This window comes from Chrysochloris asiatica, unplaced genomic scaffold (genome assembly GCF_000296735.1).
Source record: "Chrysochloris asiatica unplaced genomic scaffold, ChrAsi1.0 scaffold00190, whole genome shotgun sequence".
NCBI classification, from domain to species: Eukaryota; Metazoa; Chordata; class Mammalia; order Afrosoricida; family Chrysochloridae; genus Chrysochloris; species Chrysochloris asiatica.
In genome coordinates, this window is record NW_006408708.1 from 2,042,216 (window position 1) to 2,064,346 (window position 22,131).

General features: G+C 38.3%; 1 protein-coding gene across 1 annotated transcript in view; it reads left to right on the forward strand.

Moving 5' to 3' along the window:
• The first annotated feature begins 258 nt into the window (after window positions 1-258).
• The window catches only part of HHIP (hedgehog interacting protein), a 132,920-nt gene continuing 111,047 nt past the window's right edge, over window positions 259-22,131 (forward strand). The window contains exons 1-4 of the mRNA XM_006872267.1: window positions 259-1,180; window positions 7,740-7,932; window positions 19,233-19,389; window positions 20,084-20,285. Coding sequence (XP_006872329.1) covers window positions 902-1,180; window positions 7,740-7,932; window positions 19,233-19,389; window positions 20,084-20,285 — 831 coding nt within the window. The 5' untranslated portion in view covers window positions 259-901. The remainder of the gene's footprint in view (window positions 1,181-7,739; window positions 7,933-19,232; window positions 19,390-20,083; window positions 20,286-22,131) is intronic.

The following is a 22,131-nucleotide window of genomic DNA, read 5'->3' on the forward strand; positions in this document are numbered from 1 at the left end:
GGGCTGCGGGTAGGGCAAAGGAGCTGGTGGGCGGAGACCGCCTGGCAGCCCCGGAATCTCCCAGCCGTGCGTACACCCAGGCCGGCCGGGCAAGGGCACCAGGGCCATAGACGCCCCCACTCGGGCGCGCTCCGTTCCGCGCCCTCGAGGCTAGGGCAAGCAGACTCTTTCTCCAACCAGTCCTCCGCGGGGCCCGCCCCCTCCGCCACCCGCCGAGGCCCCCAGCTCTACCTCCCTCTCGCAGCCCTGAGGCCCTTCGGCCCGGGGGCGCGCTCGCGCCGGTCCACCCCCACTCAGGCGGGGGCGCGCGGAGTAGCGGTGACGTCAAGGGGCGCGCGATGGCAGCACCTCCCCGCGCGCTAGTTAAAAAGAAGAAGAAAAGAGGAGCGAAACATGAGAGGCTGTGTGAGGAGCTGCAGCCGCCGGCAGAGGAGACCTCAGCATCATCTAGAGCCCAGCGCTGCCCCTACCACCGCCTGCCGAGCCGCCACCGCCGTTTCTGTTCCTGCTACTGTTTCACGCAAACTACTCCCGTTACACGGACCAGTGAACTTCTATGACCGTCTTCTCCTCTTCTTCCTCCTCCTCTTCCACCTCCTTCCCTTTCTCTCATTTCCCAGCTGCTGCAGAAAGCCCCTAACCCAACTGACACTGGCACAACTGCAAACAGTGTCATCCGCACAACTTTATCTCCGCTTCTCAGGCTCCCTTAAGGCACTGGACACATCGCCTCGCCTTTTATTTTTTTGCCAAGTTGCATCTCTCTACGTATTTTCGCCCCGGCCACCTCACTCTGTCTTTCAAGTGCCTTGCTGCCCCACAGCCTCCTCCCGGAGCTGCGCCCTAGTGCCCCTGCTGGGCAGTGGCGTTACACCCCCCTCCCTGCCGCTCCGGGCAGACGATGCTGAAGATGCTCTCCTTCAAGCTGTTGCTGCTGGCTGTGGCTCTGGGCTTCTTTGAAGGAGATGCTAAGTTTGGGGAAAGAAACGAAGGAAGCGGAGCGAGGAGGAGAAGGTGCCTGAATGGGAACCCCCCGAAGCGCCTGAAAAGGAGAGATAGGCGAATGATGCCCCAACTGGATCTGCTGAGTGGGGGAGAGATGCTGTGTGGTGGCTTCTATCCTAGGCTGTCCTGCTGCCTTCGGAGTGACAGCCCGGGACCGGGGCGCGTGGATAACAAGGTAGGTACCCACCAGCTTTATGGTTTGGAACTTGGCATACGGGCTGGCTAGGGTCCCCTGTGACGCTGGCAATGTTTGTAGTTGTAAGAACGGCAAAACTTGTTGGAGGTTTCTTTTTGATAACTATTCTACAACGCTAACCTGATTCCTATGTGTGTGTCTCTGCGGTGCGCGGTCGGGATGCTGTGCAAACTGCCTGTCTCGAGAAAAAAAAAAAAGACGCTTCATGTGGTACCCGCACCCAGGGCAGTGTAAAAGAATTGCGATTAACAAGAATATTTGGGATCGAATTGGGCATTGACTGCAGTGAAACTGTAAATTAAAGCGGCTGTGGTTTCCGCTTTATTTTTCTAGGGTAAAAAGATTTGTGTCGTTTTCTCCACGTGCTCGGTTAAAGGATTGCATAGTAAAGGATGTTGAAGCATAGTTGGTTTATTAACCTGGGACCCGTCAGAGAGGTGCTTCTTGCATTACAATAGTTAAACCAGTGAAAAGAAACGCCTGAAAGAACCAGAAAAACTGGGCAAAGATTTTGATGGGGCTTTTTAAATCACATAAAACAGAAACGATTCTCTGTCATTTTGTAATATAATAAATTCCGATCTTCAGCGGTACTTAGGTAACCTGGAAGATCTTCTCTAGAAACTTGTTTAGAAGTATTAACATTTAGGTTTTCCTTGTGCTTGTAAGTTTAAACAAATATGAGAATAGTGTTGTTTGAATATAAAGGCATGTTTTATTTTTGAGTTTGCAATGTCTTTCTTGCCGTGGGATGGAGTAGTGTATGCTCTCGACTATACTCCTAGGAAAGACTGCAAGATCACGTCATTAACAATCACTGCACGTGAAATAAACAATCAGGTGTCTTTGCTCCCCCTCCCTTCCCCATTTTAAGTTTAATTAAGAATTCCTCTGTTACAACACTGCAGTTGTCAAGGTCTGAGAGACTCTTGGAAAACTTGTGCTTCAGTCTAGCTGGCCCAGGCATTAAAAAAAAAAAAAAAAAACCCGGGCTGAATCTAATTTTTATGCTCAGTTCACGGTAGATTTCACTCTATTCTCATGTAAACAGCTCCTACGAATCAACATATGTGTCTGGGTGGTATCTCTCACTTTGTTTTGTAACAAAAAGCCATATTGCATCATTTAATTTGCTCAAGTCATGCAAATAGGAAAAAATCAATAGGACAAAAAGGGGTCGACTTATCCTCCTCCCCACTAAACTGCTGCCCACACACAGAGTCCTGTTGCTTATGGCAAAAGAATAACAACAACACCATTGTGTTTGTTAGTTGGTTCACTAATGGGTGAAACTAGAGAACATCATTCTCTTTCAGTCCCCAGCTCTGTCCAAATGTTCATGCCTTTTGAGGGAGCATTTGTCCAACTCCTTCTATTCCCAGATGAGTGAGAACTGTCTTGATGCGGGTTTTCAACTGCTACTCTCTCTTTATTCTTACCATATGCAGCAGTAGTTTAAGATGCAGAGAACAGATATTCCAGCATTTCATTCAAAACAATGTCATTAAGCTCCTGTGTGGTAATTGAATTAAGTTACAAAATAGCCACATTCAGATAGCTGAAGGCTTTATCAGGATCCCAGAACAACCAGGAAATTCAGAGGTGGTTTAGAAATACCTGCCGTTAACTCTGTTCTGTAGTAGACACTATGAGTGTACCAATGATCTGGAGACCCCAGCCATACTGAACTCTTCCAGGAACATAAAGAATGAAAATTTTGTTCCTAACTAAATTTAGAGGAGAGCCAGGAGGGTGGGACCCGGGGTATTATAGCTTTTCAGTGAAATCCTAATATTGTTTTTAAAGACATAATTATTTAGGAAGCAATCTACTATGTTAGCATTCCTTTTCATTTTGCTTACTTCCAGTCTCCAGAAAACCCCTACTCATTTGGAAAATGTGTCTGAATTCAACTCAGTACATTAGATTTTTCTGGTTACATTACAAATGGTTTATAAACCAATAATACTCAAAGTGCTCAAAACAGAGATTTGATATAGTTGGGTAATACATTGTTGACCTGTATCAGTTCTCAAAGTTTAATGGTTTAAAAACATGTTATTTTATAATAAATCCAGTATTTCCTTTTTTTCCCTCTAAGCCTCCCTGGTTTATAATATGTACGTTAGAGTCTTATTTCATACTGTGTGTGTAATAGGAAGGATGATGGCTATTTGAAAGGGCCCTTTTTTGTTTATGAAAAACTACTTTTCCCAGAAAGGTTTCTACAGCTTTTCAAGAAACTATAGAAGTAGCTTTCTCCTAAGAGAAGAAACTTCACAAATCTCATAGTAGTAACTAACTAATTAGATGTATTGAGCCTGCTCAAATGTACCATTAAACCCAGTTTCTAGACTAACAAATTTTCTTTAATGAGCTTAACATTGAGTTCAATTCTTTAGTCATGGTATTCATCTTTTATCTTTTATTTTTATATATTTTAATAATTCTGCATATTGTGATGACAGTACAAATAAGTACTGCCAAAATTGGGAAAGTTACACTGTGTTAGCAATATTTTCACAGCTCCCAATTATAACATATTAAAAATTGTAATTCCCATTAGCCAAGCTGAATCCACAACCAACTAAATAAAATAGCCCATTTCTAAAACTTAACTTGTAGCCACAGAGCATAGCAGCTCTCTCTACCTTGGGTGGTTTCACAGCCAAAGCTGTCAAGGAATGGGTGAAAAGTAATTGTTTTCAAGTGTGCCCTTTTACAATCATTTGTTTGCTCTGGCTCTTTCAGGGACAAAGGCTATTGTTGAACACATCCAACTAAACAAATAACTCATCCTGGGGTCCCTTTAACAGCTGCCTTAGTACAATGATCTATTTACATATTAGCCTAAAATTGAAACTGAACTCTTTAATGACATAATCCAGCACTATAGTCCTGAGACGCATGTGTTCTACCCAACAGCTGAACAACCTTGCAGGCATATGATTTTTAGAAATAACTTTTTGTGTACCAAGTGATCTTAAGGAGACATCTTAATATACTGTCATGCATTTCCTTTTCTAGTCCACTCATTGAACTCATGTGGGAGTCTTTTTGCCCCTTTTTGTTTAGTTGATAAATAAAGAGAAATACAGAAGGTCTCTGTCACCCATTTTACTACTTGTTGATAAGCTATCTTTGTAGGCCACGCTTTACTGTGTATTCCAGTATTTGTCTTACCCTTCTTCTATGGATTTTCCTTTCATGTGCTTAAAGATTAAAGGATCACTTTCCAGATGTTATAAATTAGTCAGCAACAGCCACAATCATTACTAGGCATGCTGTGATAATGTTTCCAAGTTTTACATGATTTCCAAAGCATATTTAGTTTAGTTTTACATGATTTCCAAAGTATATTTAGTTTAAACCACTATAATTTGATGGCTGCATATATGGCTTTTAAAAATTGAAACAGGAAATTGGCTTAAATTTCTTCTTAAGATTGATGACATTGTCAGACATAAAGTTAAGAGCTATCTAGACACACACACACACACACACACACGCAAAAAAAAAAGAAGAAAAAACTCCCTACACACCCATACTCATCCGTCTAAAGCAGTGTTGCAGCTTTGGCAGAGTCAGTTTAATTGACTTCAGTAAGACTATTGGTTCATTGAAACCAAAGCCAGAATGATGGCTCTATCTATCTTCAAATAGGTATTTACACTGCAGACCTCACACAGAGCAAAATGTTACCGTCCTGCTGAGCCGGAACACCATGAAACTTTAAAAAGAATAATATTATCCTTGATTTAAGATAATTTATTGAATCCTATTTCTGAAACTTTTGATGAGAGATTTTGTGGCCAGGACGCATTCCAAAAATTGTAAAAGACAAAATTCTTCAGGCACTAAAGTCAAGCACTTCTTGGAGAGCAGCTGGGAAGGTGTATGAGGATCATTTGGTTTCAGCTCTAAAAAATAGAGGCATGCACACATTCTCCATAAAAGCAAAGGTAAATTACATTCCAGTTTGCCAGACAGTAATAGAGGTAGCTTTAACATCCTGCAGTTGTTTGGTGTTCAGAGGACTATTACATGATAACCAAACAGAACAAAGTTGAAAACTATTAATATTGAATAGAGGTCTGTCAGAGACCTCTATTCAATCTTAAATGTTAGAGACATTTAAAATATTCTTGGAATACAAGCTTAAAGTGTCTGGTGTATGTTTACTTGTAGAAAAGTAACCATTTAAGCAATTCTCATTTAAATAAACTGATAAAAATTAAAATGCAGGTGTGTTTGTGATTAATAACTTTTCTGAATACTGCTGATAGTTACAGCATACCATACATATATAATTTTTTTCCCAAAAAAATAGGGTAACTTCTACTAGAATTTTATATAGTTATAAATACTTATATTCAATGATTTTTCATTTTCTTTGTTCTTTCATATCCAAATTACATGATCACCTAGAATATTTTATTCTAAAAGACAAAGGCTACATGATTTATTCAAATTAGAACATCAATTTAATGAATGAAATATTTGCTTTAAAATGTGATCTAGAATTCAAGATGCGAATTTCAGTTCATAGGTCTAAAGAAATACTTAAATTTCAATAGAGTTGTTTGAATTGGGAAAAGATTTAAAATTCAGTTCTCACATGACGGGTTTTTTGGTTTTTTTTTAAAAAATATGAGAAATCAGTACATTCAGGTCTCAATCATGCTAATATTATTGCCTATATTTATTAAAGGAGTTCCTGAAGGTTTTTTTTATTTTTTTAAGTTTGTACTGGACATCAAGACCAATTTTATCTATACAGATTACTAACCTCCATGAATCAGTACCTCCCAAATTGGTTTTATTGAATTAAAAGATATCACATTGTGAAAAATAATGGTAAAAGTATGTCTTGTTTAATTAAAATTCACTAAATACTACACAAGCGCACTTTCATTAAAACTTGTGTTTATTCATGCATGTAACATACCTGAGGAACTAGTTAGAAAGTTTTTCCTGGCTAAGATATAATGAATAATAAAAATTGGTCTTGACCCTGTTTGATTCAGCTTTCGATATTATTTTTATAGAGCATGAAAGGCAGTTATTTCCTAACTTTAGAATCCTTTCCTTGTGTATTGTTGTTGTTGTTGTTAAGTGCCATTGAGTCGGTTCCTACCCATAGCGACCCTGTGTGTATACTGTAGATTAAAAATTGTTGTTGTTGTTAAATGCCGTTGAGTGGGTTCCGACCCATAGCGACTCTGTACAGGGTTTCCGAGGGTGTAAATCTTTACGGGAGTAGAAAGCCGAAGTAAAAAAAAAAAAATGTAATTCCATTACATCTTTGAGAATATCATATTAAGAATTCAGGAGTCAAACATATTCTTGCCTAAGTATATCTGAAAAAATTCTGCTTTACCTACCATTTGATAAAGGCATGTGTACTTTCAAAGTTCAGTATCAGTCAATAAGCACTTTGAGAAGGAGCTCTGGTAGCGTAGTAGTTACGAATTGGGCTGCTAACCTCAGGTCGACAGTTCGAAACTACCAGCCGTTCCACCGGAGAAAGATGGGGCTTTCTGCTCCCGTAAAGATTATAGCCTCAGAAACCCTGTACAGGGTCACTGTGAGTCAGACGACTCCATGGTACTTAACAAGAAGAAGCAATTTGAGACTGTTAAGTGATTAAGAGGTAAAAGTTTAAATTTAATTGTCTTTAAGTTTTATTCACCCTAAGGACTACTGGAGTCCTGGTGTGGCGCTGTGTGTTAATGCGCCAGACTGCAAAGCCGTTTGAACTGCAAGGTCGGTGGTTCAAGCTCACCAGCTGCTCCTCGGAAACCCTATACAGGGTCGCTGTGTGTTGGAACCGACTTAACGGCACTTGACAACAACAACAACAACAACAACAACGAGGACTACTGGTGTGGCACTGTGGGTTAATGCACCAGACTGTAAAACCGTTTGAACTGCATGGTCGGCGGTTCACGCTCACCAGCTGCTCCTTGGAAACCCTTTACAGGGTCGCTATGGGTCGGAATCGATTCCACGGCACTTCATAACAACAATAAGGACTACTATTGTTTTGTTAAGTGCCACGGAGTTGAGCTTGCTTTAATTGATGTTGTTGTTAAGTGCCTTGAGTTGGTTCTGACCCATAGTGACCCTGTGTAGGGTTTCGGAGGAGTGCCCGATGAGCCAGAATCACCGACCATACAGTTCAAACGGACCTTGCAGTGCAGCACATTAACTTGCAGGCCATACCAGGACTCCTACTGTATATGGTTTCCAAGGAGTGGTTTATGTGTTTGAACAGCCAGCCTTCAGATTAACAGTCTAGTGCTTATCCTACAGCACCACACCAGGACTCTAGTGACTTTAATTTGCAAAAGAAAAATGTATCTTTATTGTCCTTACCCTTTGATCTTCCACCCCAGCTCAAGAGGCTGTACTTAATATATCTTTATAAGGTCATTCTATATTGTAATATAGTAATTTTTTTTCCAGTTAACTTCATTTCCTACTTACACTATTCTACATTACTTAAAAGAAGTTTGTTTCTATTTATGGCTTTCAGATATTTTCTGTTACCAACAACACAGAATGCGGGAAGTTACTGGAAGAAATCAAATGTGCACATTGCTCTCCACATTCTCAGACCCTGTTCCACTCACCTGACAGAGAAGTCTTGGAAAGAGACCTAGTACTTCCCCTGCTTTGCAAAGATTATTGCAAAGAATTTTTTTATACTTGCCGAGGCCACATCCCAGGTAAAAATAAAAAATAAATTAAATAAAAGTATAAATTAAATAAACTACTACAGAATAGTAAAATGCCTGTCCTTAAGTGTTTGCTTATGAGAGTGTTAAATGTATCTCACCTTTCAAAACAGTGCCTATTTTACCTCAGAATGAATCTTTTCAGGTATTTAATCTTTTATTGCTTCTAAAAGGAATATTGAAATTTCATTCTACAAACAGTATGAGTCTTATTGCAATGTTTTACATATTTTGATAAACTGATAATAGAGTTGGTAATCTTTACATAGGTTGGATTTTTCAGTACATTTCTTGTGGGTGCCTTCTTATCAATATTTTATCAGTATCAGTATCAAAGTTGCCTTCTTTTCTACACAGTTGATATGTAATTTGGGGTTGTCCACTGACTTCGCAGATAGTTCCGTAAATAAAATATTGCTGTGGTTTGTTGTCAAAGTGCCATGAAGTTGGTTCTAACTCATAGCAACCCTATATAGGCTTTCCTAGTAACTAACACCTGATGCGTTTGAACCACTGCCTTGTAGTTAGCAGCATAGTGCTTATCCTATGTTGCTGTTGTTAAGTGTCATTGAGTCAGTTCCGACCCATATCGACCCTGTATAGGGTTTCCAAGGAGCAGCTGGTGAGCTTGCACCACGGACCTTGCAGCTCAAACGGCTTGGCAGTCTGGTGCATTAACCCACAGCACCACACCAGGAGTCCTGTTGTTGTTGTTATTGTTAAGTGCCATCAAGTCAGTTCTAACCCACAGCGACCTTATATAAGGACCCGAAAATTTTATTGAGAATCCAAATAAGTAACCTCTAACAAAGCGCTTTCACGTATAATGACTGATGTTCTCCTCAAAAACCTTGTGAGGTAAGTAGGAAAAGTGCATTCATCTCCACTTGACAAATGAGAAAAACAAGTAGTTAAGGGGTCATAACCAAAATTATACAAGTAGAAGATGATAGGATAGACATAGAAGTCATTATCCTATACTGGTTCTTAATAATCACAGATTCTTAAGCACTGATTAGTTTTATTTTGTTTTTTTTTAAGTTTATAGGCATTTTGTTGTTGCTTTAGTTGGAAGAATCACCAAAGAAAGATTTGATGAGACAGATTCTGTTTGGTTAGGCAAAGTCATACACAAACAAATCTACTGAAGTTAACAGTTTATAAATCTAAATGGTATTTAGGGAAAGGCAAACTTTTAGAACTGTAGGGTGCACTTTGAGAATTTTGTTATACTACTATGTACATTGTACTTTTTTCTCTTTCCCAGAAACGTGTGTAGTTGTTGTTAAGCGCAATCAAGTTGATTCCAACTCATAGCAGCCCTGTATGGGGTTTCCGAGGAGCTACTGGTAAATTTGAACCGCCAACCTTGTGGTTCAAACCAACCTTGTGGTCCAGTGCTTTATCCCACAGAGTCACATATTTTTATAAAGACCTCTAAAATCCTAAGATAACATTTTGACTGGGGTTGCTTGTTTCTTCTGGTGTGGTGTGACATGTGTCTAAACCCATCTGATGTGAAAATATTATCATTGTCTTTATAAACTTCAGCAATGTGTCTAAGGCTTTTCTTAAACCAGCTGTTTCTTCCTCTATATCCTGTCCCTCAAAGCAAAGTAGTATAGGTCACGGTTGCCTAGAGGGCCAGTGGAGAAGAGATAACAGATTAGATAGCATCAAGGTTTATAGCAAACTTCAAGTCTTGAAGGTTTGTCCTTACCACAGTAAGCTGGAAGTCATATGAGCACTTAGTATATTCATTCACATTTATCTATTTAAGATAAATACAGCTATTCCCGATTTGGGGACTTATCTGTGGGGGTCTTGATAGATTTGAAGTTTTTTTTCGTTTCCAAAACAAAACATAAACAGTAGCCACTGAAAGAGAGCCCAGCAAACAGCTTAGGAGGCAAAACTGCAAGCAACTCAACCCCGTCCTCCCCAGCCCAGATCGGCATATGTGGTGACGAATGACAAATTTATTTTTCTACAAAGTTTGTATATATGTAAAACTGCTGAAGTGCATCAAGATGTCAAGTGCTTTTGGTGGCCACCCAGGCTGCCTTGAAAGATAACCAGATGAAAGCTCCACTCTAGTGGTGGATGGAGCAGTGAGGGAGCCTTACTGGAAAGGGCTATAGGCTTTAGTTACAATTAGAGGGGCCTCCCCTGCACCCATCAGATGCTGGTAATCACTCTAAATACTTGTCCCAAAAGCATGCTCTAATACCACTCTCTGCCATTAATTATGTTAATCGATTGGTTAGCCAAACTGAACCTTGGCACATAGGTTACCATTTCCTAAAGTATGATGAATAATGTTGTAATCTTTCCCTCAGCTCTTACCCCAACACAGAAGAATATTTAGAATTCTAGAACACTACCTGGTGTGGCTTTGTAGGACCAGCACTGAACTGAGAAACATAAGGTTGCCAGTTCAAGCCCACCAGCTGCTCCTTGGAAACCCCACACAGGATTGCTATGAGTTGTAACTGGCTCAGTGACATTTAACAACTATTAAGAAAATACAATAAATGAAAAACAAAATACAATAAAATGGAATTTATCACACTGTCATCTTTTAAAGTCAATTTAATGTGCAAAACAGCTACTTTCAAAATAGTTTTATCAGGAACTAGTCAATATATTTTGACTATCCGTATTAATATTGTTTTTTCTTTATACAAGTTAAAAATTAAATAGGAAGATACTTTAAGGAATAGATTTTTCTAAAAGAAGGAAAATGTTGGCAAGAATTGGGAGAGAAAAAAAACAAAAACACAAACAAGTTTCTTTGTTCCCCCCCCCCACTCCATTTTTTAAAACATGAAGAAATAAATATATAGATGATCTGTCCCCTTCCTTTGCCTTCATATAGTTCTAGAATACTCATCCTGGAAAGAGAGTTACTTTCTAGAAATTTTAATTCAGAAATAATCATGGTCTGCTAATTTCCCCCAAAATGATAAAAGTTAAAAAGCAGTATAGGCCAGGGTACATTTGAGATTGATTAAATCATAATATTCTCTAGTTATGAATTTGTTACAAGGGAAGGTACATTCTAAAAATCTCTCAAAGTGTCAAAATCACATATATAAAAATATATATATTAAACCCCACAGATGTTTCTTGTTTAGTACCATGGCATTTTCTTGTACCTGAATTATGATGAGCAGTGTAGAGAGTTTCCTATGCAATAAATGATAGAATACTACAAACACTTAACCACTGTGCCATCAGTGCTCCTTCTGTAAGGCCACAGTCATTGAAAACTCTGGGATGCAGTTCAACTTTAACTGTCACCATTGCCTCTTTCTTTATATCCAAATTATTTTTTTATCAAAACTCTTAGACTGTCATCACCTCAGCTATAGGTTATTGTAGTGTGAACTGTGTGCACACAGTTCAGTTGGCTTAATCATGTTGCTAATGAGGCCAAGGTCAAGGGTTTGATCTCACTGAGTTTCTCTATTCCATAGTCACTCCTAAACCCAGTCAGATATTCTGCACATGTGTCTTATTAGTCTTAAGAAGAGCAAATCGCAGGGAATGGATGGATACATAAAAATCAACCAGCTCTACTAGAAAATACTCTCCAACACAGACCTTATTAACACTGGGCAGAAGCTTCCTTCCCTTCTTTTTTCCTTTTTCTGTATCATAATGAACAGCGTGTAAATGAGGAAAAATGACTTTTCTCTAGAATACATACTGAGCGAAAACTACAGTTTAGAATAGCCCAACAGGGAGCATTATCTTACATTTTGGTAGCTTACAAAGTACTTTACAGTACAGCGGGACTGGGCTAACAGAATGAATAGCTTTAAGTCAAAGATATTTGATGTATTATTAGGTGTCCCTTGGTGATACAAAGGGTTAACTGCTGCTATCCAAAAGATTGAAGGTTCAAGTCTAACCATAGGTACCTCAGAAGAAAAGTCTGATGGTCAACATCCAAACCAGCAGCCATTGAAGTCCTGTGGAGCCCAGTTATCCTTTGATACACGCTGGTTGGAGCAGAAAACCTCATGTTTCTCTCATGGAGCAGCTGGTGGGCTTGAGCTGCTGACCTTATGGTTCATAGTCCAGTACTTATCCTGTGGAGCCACCGCACTCCCAAACATAAGGGTACCATTTGGTAAACTACACCATCCCTAGCAATACATGTAATGCCAATACCCTGAAACCAGATCCTCGTTCTCATGCGAGTAAGCGCTTTACTGTAAAATATAGCATGGTTGTTGTTAAGTGTCGTCATAAAGACAATTCCGGCCCTTAGGGTCAGAAACCCCCGTATAGGGTTTCGGAGGAGCAGTTGGTGAGCTTGAACCGCCAACCTTGCAGTTCAAATGACTTTGCAGTCTGGTGCATTAACCCACAGCACCACACTAGGACTCCAAATTATAGCTTATTGTTGTTGTTGTTAAGTGCCATGGAGTCGGGTCCGACTCATAGCGACCCTGTACAGGGTTTCCGAGGGTGTAAATCTTTACGGGAGTAGAAAGCCTCATCTTTCTCCCGCGGAGCGGCTGGTAGTTTCGAACCGCTGACCTTAAGGTTCACAGCCCGATTCGTAACCACTACGCTACCAGAGCACTTACTCACTGTAAAATAATTTAACTTTTAATAAAAGTATTAGATATTATCAATCAAATATCATGATTTTACTAAAAATGCCCTTGTTTTTATGTAGAAGTCTCCTGAGCTGGATCCTCTTTCACATTTAAATTATTCAATTTGGTTAGATTCTCTAAGAAACTAGGAGTAATTCATTGTTAAAGTTTGGTGTTTTTATTTGCTAAGAGAGCGTAGTACCTCTGGAGCCACAGAGTTTATGAATATGCACTCATTAATCTTCAGATGTTCCATTTGAAAATGATTTCTAATTTCCTCATGTTTGTCCCCAGCTAATAATTCCTTATAAAATGGAACCAGCCACCAGCATTGTTCATTAATTTCCCCTTAATATGGTTTGGGTTTCAAACTGAAATGCTGGAATACAAGATTTTTTTCTTAAAAAAAGCAAACTCAATTTCTCCTGAAATGAATTTTAAAATATTTTTGTGACCTTGCAGGCAAACATCACATTAAAACAAAATTTTGCATTAATCATTAAGTGGAACACTGAAAAGCCACACACAATGATAAATGTATCCATAGTATATCAGTCATTTTCATGTATGATATTAGCATGCAGGCCTTGCTGCTTGGTGGCAAATACATAAAAGATGGCATATATATGCGTGGGGTTTCTTTTTGTATATATATAATTTCTTTTTTTTTGGCTTCAAGTCAATTCTGATGCATTTTGACTTCACGTGTGTTAAAGAAGAAATGCGTTCATTCCAGAATTTCTAATGGTTGTGACCTTTCAGAAAGCATCCTGATTAGTGTTTGCCTGCTAAGTGAAATATTGGTGGTTTGAGAATCCACCAATCACTCCAGGGGAGCAAAATAAGACAGTTGCTTCTGTTAAGATTTATAACATTAGGAACCCTATCAGATCAGTTCTACTCTGTCTGTGGTTTGATGACCTTTCAGAAATAGATCGCCAAGCCTTTCTTTCGAGTTTGGTTTGTATCCAAATTCTAAACCATTTGTACCATTTATGTGACATATATTCTGTCAACCTTACAGGGCACAGTAGAACTATTCTCTGGAGTTTCCTAGGCTGCAGATCTGTATGGGAGCAAAAAGCCTCATCTTTTTCCGGAACAGCAGCTGGTTGGTTAGACCATCAATCTTGTGCTTAGTAGCCCAATGCTTAACCCACTACAACACCAGGGCTTTAGATATATGTGTCACCATGCTAATATCATGTATGTAGAATACAGATCAACATAAAATCTAGCATAAAACTGCAAAAAGTTTGATTTAGCAACTCAGTTTGTCTTTTACTGCTAAGAGACTGGTCTAACTCTATTAGGCCGTTTTCTTTTGTGTAGTCATTAAAGAATAGAGAAGAAAAGTCGGTTGCAAACAGTCAATTGCTAAAGATGAGTAAATGCTTTGGCCCTCATTCCTCTCCCCAATTTCTAATACCTAATTTTTTTCACAAATGTAATCCCCTTCCAGCTGCCTTGCCCCTCCTATGGAGCCCTGCCCAGCTGCCATGGCTCCTTTTTCTGTCTACCTCCTAAACTCACACTCCCAAGGACATTTGCTCTTGCTTGGTTCTCAAATATAAGCTCTTCCTCATAGCCTGGTTAGAACCTGGTCTTGAAGAGTCTGTCTAAGAAATTCAGGGATAGGCCAAAATGAACATAAAGTTTCAATCCTTTGGGATTCTCAGATTCTAAGATTCGTTTTAGGTTTGAGGTGGCCTAGGTCCTGTAGAATAAGCCACTGCAAGGTTGGTGGTTCAAACCCATCAGCTGTACCTTGGAAATCCTATACAGGGTTGCTTTGACTCGAACTGATGCCATGGCACTTAACAACAACAACAAGGTCAAGCCCACAGAAAATAAGCTTTCTAGTGTTTCTCAGGATCTACTTGGCTTACCCCTAATTCTTGCTCTTACAAATATTTGCTAAATCTGGATCTAGTTCTTTTCTCCCAAAACAAATTTTAAAAGCCCACCTAAACTGACTACTGTCAAGTTGGTTCTAACTCTTAGCAACTCTATATAGGTTTCAAAGACTGTACATCTTTAAGGGAATAGCCTGCTTCATCTGAGGAGCACCTGGTAGGTTTTGAACCACAGACCTTGCAAATAGCAATACAACACCTAACCCACACTATCACTAGGGCTACTTCCAAAACTGCTGTTGTTGTTAATTGTCACCCAGTTGATTCTAAGTTATAGTGACCCTACATTTCTGAGGAGTAGTTGACGGATTTCAACCGTCAAGCTTGGGGTTAGCAGACCAGTGCTTATCCTACAGCATCACAGCAAGAACCATCCAAAACTAATAGTTGCTTGTTGTTAAGGGCCTTCAAATTGATTATGACTCATATGGGGTTTCTGAGGAGCAGTTGGTGGGTTTAAACTGTTGACCTTGCAGTTAGCAGTACACTGCTTATCCTACAGCACCATACCAGGACTCCCCAAAACTATTAGGGTTAGAATAACTTGTTAGATAAAAATCAAAACCTGAGTGTAATTAAGATTTGAAACCGTAAGTAGGAATTTAGGACATGTATAGAAGGCCAAAGGAGTTCTTGTAGCATAGTGGTTATAAATCGGGCTGTGAACCTCAGGGTCAGCAGTTCCAAACTACCAGCTGTTCTGCGGGAGTAAGATAAGGCTTTCTGCTCCTGTAAAGATTTACAGCCTCGGAAACCCTGTACAGGGTCGCTATGAGTCAGAACCAACTCCACAGCACATTACAACAACAACACCTATAGAAGGCCAACTCTACTTAACATCATATCGTGAGAACACAAGTTATCAAATTATGTAAGTGTATCTGATTGCTGTAGTGACTCTCCAAAAACACTAACACTTTATTAACTCAAACTGCAAAAGTAATATAAAAGAACACTTTATTCATAAAGTTCGTTTCCATTTTACCCAATGATAAGTTTTTATTTGATAAAAGTCCTTAATATATCAGGGAATAAAACATTCTTGAAACCCATTAAGAATTTTGAATTTTTGTTTTGAGTCATTTTATTTACTTACTTATTTATGCTGAGTTGATAGCATGTCATCTGTTCTTAAAACTATTTGTATTTGATCACAAAAGGTAAATTAAAAGTTTGGAGTATTTTTAAATGTTTCATTATTGACAAGTATGTTTGAACTGTATTTTCTATTGTTTCATAATTCATTAAACAAATTTATTGAACTCCTACTATGATACTAAAGAGTCTTGGTGGTGTAATGGGTTATGCCTTAGACTGCTAACTACAAGGTCAGCAGTTCGAGTCCACCAGTTACTCCATGTAAGAAATATGAGACTTTCTGTTTCCATCAAGATTTACAGCCTAGGAAACTCTGCACATGGTCACTATGAGTTGGAATCAATTGGACCACATAGCCAGCCAGCCACTAAGATACCAGTGACCAAAATTTCAACTCAGTTTCTGGCTTATTGTTTGACTTCAGGATACCTCTCTGTTTTCAAAATGCAAAGTAAGGACGGGAATGAAGGGGTATTTAATATATAATTTTGCACATACAAAATACTTATCTCCTGTAAGTGATGTACACGTTATTAAATGATGAAATGATGGTTTCATTATTAGCTTGATAATTGTACATCGAGTAAGTCATTATTTACAATGTATAATGACTTTATGATATTCATCAGTTAGGTGTCGGCAAATCAGTTACAACTCAGTGACCCTGTGCACAACAGAACAAAACACCACCGAATCTTGTGCCATCCTCACAATTATTGTTCTGTTTGAGCCTATTGTGTTGCCACTGTGCCAAGCCATTTCATTGGTGGTCTGCTTTTTTGCTAACCCTCCACTTTACCAAGAATGATGTCCTTCTCCAGGAATTGATCCCTGCTAATAACGTATCTGAAGTATGATAGACGAAGTCTCACAATCCTGACTTTGAAGATGCATTCTGTACTTATTCCAAAACAGATCTGTTTGTTCTTCCAATAAATAGTCTGTGATACTTCAACTTTACTCCCTAACACCATAATTCAAATGCATCAGTTCTTCTAAGGTCTTCTTTTTTCACTGTCCTTCTTTCACATGTATTTAATACGATTGAAAATACCATGGCTTGGGTCAAGTGCATAATAGTCTTCAAACTGATATCTTTGCTCTAGAACGCTAAACACGTCTTTTGCAGCAGATTTGTCTAATGCAATATGTCCATTGATTTCTTGCCTGCTGTTCCCATGAGTGTTGATTGTGGATTCAAGCAAAATGAAGTCTTTGACAATGTCAATCTTTTTTTTTTTTTTTTCCATTTATAATAGTGTTATTTATTGGTCCACTTGTGAGAATTATTGTTTCTTTTATGCTGACGTGCAATCCATACTGAAGACTGTAGTCTTTGATGTTCATCAGTAAGCATTTTAAGGCCTTTCAAGCAAGATTGTATCATCTGTATATCACAGGTTGTTAATGAGTCTTTCTCTAGTCCTGATGCCATGTTCTTCTTCATATAGTACATCTTCTCAGATTGTTTGCTCAGTCTACAGATTGAATAAGTATGGTGAAAGAATACAACCCGGGCACATGCCTTTCCTAATTTTAAACCATTCACTATCCCCTTGTTCTGATCTAACAACTGTCTCTTAGTCTATGTACAGAGTCTCCCTGAGTACAATGAAGTGTTCTGGAATACCCAATCTTCATAATGTTATCTTAGTTTTTCATGATCCACACAGTCAAAAACCTTTGCTAGTCAATAAAGCCCAAATAAGCATCCTTCCGGTATTCTCTACTTTCAGCTAAGATCCATGTGACATCATTACTGATATCCTTAGTTCCATATCTTCTGAATCCAGCTTGAATTTTTGACAGTTCTTTTGAATGATCTTTAGCAAATTTTTACTTGCCTGTGCTATAACTGATATTGTTCAATAATTTCTACATTTTGTTGGGTAACTTCTCTTTGGAATGGGCCCAAATATGGAGCACTTTCAATCTGTTGGACAGGAAACTGATTTCAAAATTTCTTGGCAAAGATGAGGGGCACCTCCAGTGTTGCATCAGTTTGTTGAAAGGTTTCAATTTGCATTCCATCATTTCCTGCAATCTTGTTTTTTGCCAATACCTTCTCTGGAACTTGGACTTCTTCCTTATATGCTACCTCTTGAAACGACTGAACAGCGACCATTTCTTTGTGGCACAGTGATTCTGTGCATTCCTGCCATCTTCTTTTGATGCTTTCTGCATCATTAAATATTTTACCCATAGAATCCTTCAATATCCTTCAAGTGAAGGCTTGAATTTTGTCTTTAGTTCTTTCAACTTCAGAAATGCTAACTAAGCATGTTCTTCCCCATTGTTTTCTAACTCCGGGTCTTTGCACATTTCATTATAATACATTACTTTGTAAAACATATGATAATCCAATTTAAAATGACCAATATTAGGTGGTTTTTTTTTTTTTTCAGTTATTAATGTCTAAGATATTGATTTTCATGCATTCTATTTTATTTTTGATCATTTCCAATTTTCCTAGATTCATACTTTGCACATCCTCCATTCTGCTTTTTAATGGATGTTTACAGTTGGTTTTTCCTCATTTAGAGACATTTTCTCAGCAAATGAAGGTCCTGAAAGCCTTGTTCCATCTATATCATCAAAGTGAACTCTATCTTGATTAGGCAACTCTTCCACTATTGTATTTTGAGTGCCTTCCAACCTGAGGAGCTCATCTTTCAGCATAATATCAAATAATGTTCAGCTACTATTCATAAGGTTTTCCATGACTAATCTTTCAGAAGTGATGTGCCTATCCTATTCTGCCCTATTCTGGAGGCTCCACTGGACCCTGCACTCCATGGTGCCCCTGCTGGTATTTAAAATACCAGCAGCATATCTTGAGCATCACAGCAACATATAAACCACTACAGTTTGAGAAACTTACAGATAGTCGTTATATTTATTATTTAGTCATAGTATGTTGAAATACAATAAAGATTACAAAATGACCCAAACCCACATCTGATGGCCTACTTTCTTGATTCTGATTTTTTCCTTAAAATGTTTTTTTACTAGTATTGTAGGGGAAAAAGTGATAATTAGGAGTCAGATAGGCTCAGTGATTCCACATGCTTGAAAACAGAGGTGATTTAATAATAAAATTATTAGTTTATATTAATACACAGTTCATGTGAACTTTGTAAAATATTCAAAACAATAATATATGACTTTTTCTGTAACTTGTAAACGTTGGTTAAAGAAGAAATGGGATTCCCAAGCAAAATACAAGCAATATTTCTTTTTCTTTTTGGTCATTATTTTTTCGTAGAATACCTATATGGTTTTTTTTTTAAACATCTTTTTCTCAGGCTGTTTGGAAAGTGGGAAATGTTTTTGATATGAACAGTGATGATAGTTGCACAACGTACATAAATTACATTGTTGTTGTTGCTGCTAAGTGCCATCTAGTTGATTCTGATTCATAGCCACCCTGTACAGTGTTTTCAAGGAGTTGCTGGTGAGTTTGAACAACCGACTTTGCAGTCCAATGTTTACCCTATGGCACCATACCAGGACACCTGTCACTGAAATAAATTCACACTCAGAATGATTAAAGTGACAATGTATTAGTAGCTTAAGTTCCTTTTTCTTATATACTTCTCAAATGAATTGGTTTAACTATAACACTGATAATTTCTAATGAGTCTCTTCATATATTTTTTTAAAGGTTTCCTTCAAACTACTGCAGATGAGTTTTGCTTTTACTATGCAAGAAAAGATGGTGGGTTGTGCTTTCCAGATTTTCCAAGAAAACACATTAGAGGACCAGCATCTAATTACTTGGACCAGATGGAAGAATATGACAAAGTGGAAGAGATCAGCAGGTTCATAAAGATACATACACTTTAATCTTAAAGAAGAAAAACATTTTAAAAAGCAACTGACAGAGCTTGTGGTTTTGACAGTGAATCAACTGTCTGTGCTCAGCATTCAGTAGCTAGATCCTCTGGATTCTCCCCCTCCCTTTTTATTTGGTAGTTTGCTTCTCTAAAAGCATGTTAGCTTAATATTAGCTTAAATGTTTTTGATATTTTTTTTACGTTTGGCTACTAATCATATATTATGAGCTTGGCTTCTCTATGATTCATATGAATTTTATGATTGTTGTTAGCTTACAGTACTGAGGAAGTATTCAGCCCAATTAATATTAGCAAATCAATTTTTATAAATAGATCTTAGAACTTTCTCTCTGAATGCCTTTCTGTAAGGTCTAATTATTATGAATAAAGTTAATTATAATTATAGTCACTGAAAGATGAGCTAATACGCTTGTGAAATTTTTAAATAATGCATGTTTTAATTCTCCCTTTTACTTTCTGGTAGAAGGCTATTATGCTTTTTTTTTTTTTCCCCCCATTTAAAAGAAGCATAATGTAACCCTTGGGTTAGCAGCATGTCATATTTCCTAAAACCATTGATTCACGTAGAAAATATATTTTGAAAAGAATGCTATGCTAACTGCGTATCTTCCCACTTGCACCTCAAGAAAAACGTATTGCTTTTCTTTAATTTGTTTAGAAAGCACAAACACAACTGCTTCTGTATTCAGGAGGTTGTGAATGGACTGCGGCAGCCTGTCGGTGCCCTCCACAGTGGGGATGGCTCGCACCGCCTCTTCATTCTGGAAAAAGAAGGCTATGTGAAGATACTTACCCCTGAAGGAGAAATTTTCAAGGAGCCTTATTTGGACATTCACAAACTTGTTCAAAGTGGAATAAAGGTTGGCTCTTTAAATTTTATTATCTTTTCTCTGGCTATGATAATTTTATCTTAGTGGTTTCCATTGAAGGCATTCCTTTATAATAAAAGAAATAATATTTAGTGACAATAAGGAGGCAAAAAAAGGAACAAAATTATGGCAACCTAATCAGGACAAGAACATTCAGTTTACTGTTATTGGTTAGATTTGAACAGTACAAATAGGTATTTTTGTCATACTTTTCCTATGTAACTTGCACATTAGCATACTTGTGTGTGTGCCATCGAGTCAGCATCCAGTTGGTTCCTATCCATACCAACCATGCACAGGGTTTCCTAGGAGCATCTGGCATGCTTGAACCACTGACCTTGTGGTTCAAACCAACTTTTACAGTCCAGCATGTTAACCTGCAGTGCCACACCAGGACTCCATACTTTGGCTCTATAAAATATTTGTTTAAATCTTGCTTAGTGGATATAATACTTAGGATTGTGTATCAGCATTTGCTAGTAGGAAAAAAAGGTCCTCGTTATTTTGGCAGTCACAAATTATTCTTTTACCACATGTATTTTTGAATGTGTGTCAGAAAAAAAAAAAATTGTTCTTCACTTCCTTGCACAATGTCTTTACAGGTAAGTCATATCTTTTTATTTATAAATTTGCTGTTTGTTGTTGTTAAGTGCCATAGAGTCAGTTCTGACACATAGTGACCCTGCATAGGGTTTCCAAGGAGCGGCTAGTAGATTGGAATCACTGACCTTGCAGTTAGCAGTTCAATGCTTATCCGACAGCACCACACCAGGACTCTATAATCAGCTATCCGACATATCAGAAACCCTGCTAGTACAGTAAGTTAATCATTGGGCTGATAACCAAAAGTTTGGTAGTTCGAACTTACTAGCCACTCTGCAGTAGAAGGATGAGACGGTTTGCTTCCGTAAAGATTTATGGAAATTCTGTATAGGAGTTCTACTTTGTTTGGTATGGTCATAATCAGTCAAAATCAATTCAACAGAAGTATGTTATATAACACATAAACACATCGATTGTCTTTTTTCTTAATTTGAAGTTCCATGGTAAATAATTCAGTAGGTATGTAAACCAATTGTCCTTTCTTTCACAAGACAAGTAACGTTACTAAGTAATGTTAATACTAAACTATAAGCAAATTAAGACATCCTAAAAAAGGAGCTCTGGTAGCGTAGTGGTTATGAATCAGGCTGCGAACCTTAAGGTCAGCAGTTCGAAACTACCAGCAGCTCCGCGGGAGAAAGATGAGGCTTTCTACTCCCGTAAGGACTTACACCCTCGGAAACCCTGTACAGGGTCGCTATGGGTCGGAACCGACTCGACGGCACTTAACCACAACAACAACAACAAAATGAAGACACCTTGATCAGCTCTTCACCATTTTAGAATGAAACCAAGTAATGGTTTGATTTGGGAAGAACTAGTTGTCCTTTTCATTTTTTATCTGGAAAAGGTACAAAGGAGATTTTACACTCTTCATATAAACAGATTGCCAGGCTTTCATCTCTTGTATCACTGACAGTTCATACTGCCAGCCTTCTAGGTTAGTCGGCGAATGGATACCCTCCTAATCAGAGACATAACTCTGACCTAATAAGTCTGTCCATCCTGGCTTCTTAGAAGCATTCTGGTTGTACTTCTTAGAACACAGATTTGCTTGTTCTTTCTGCAGTCTATGGTACTTTAATATCCTTCTCCAACACCATAACTCAAATGCATCAATTCCTCTATGGTCTTCCTTATTCATTGTCCAATTTTCACATGCATATGAGGCTACTGAAAATACCATGGCATGGGACAGGGGATCCTTAGTCCTCAAACTGATATCTTTGCTTTT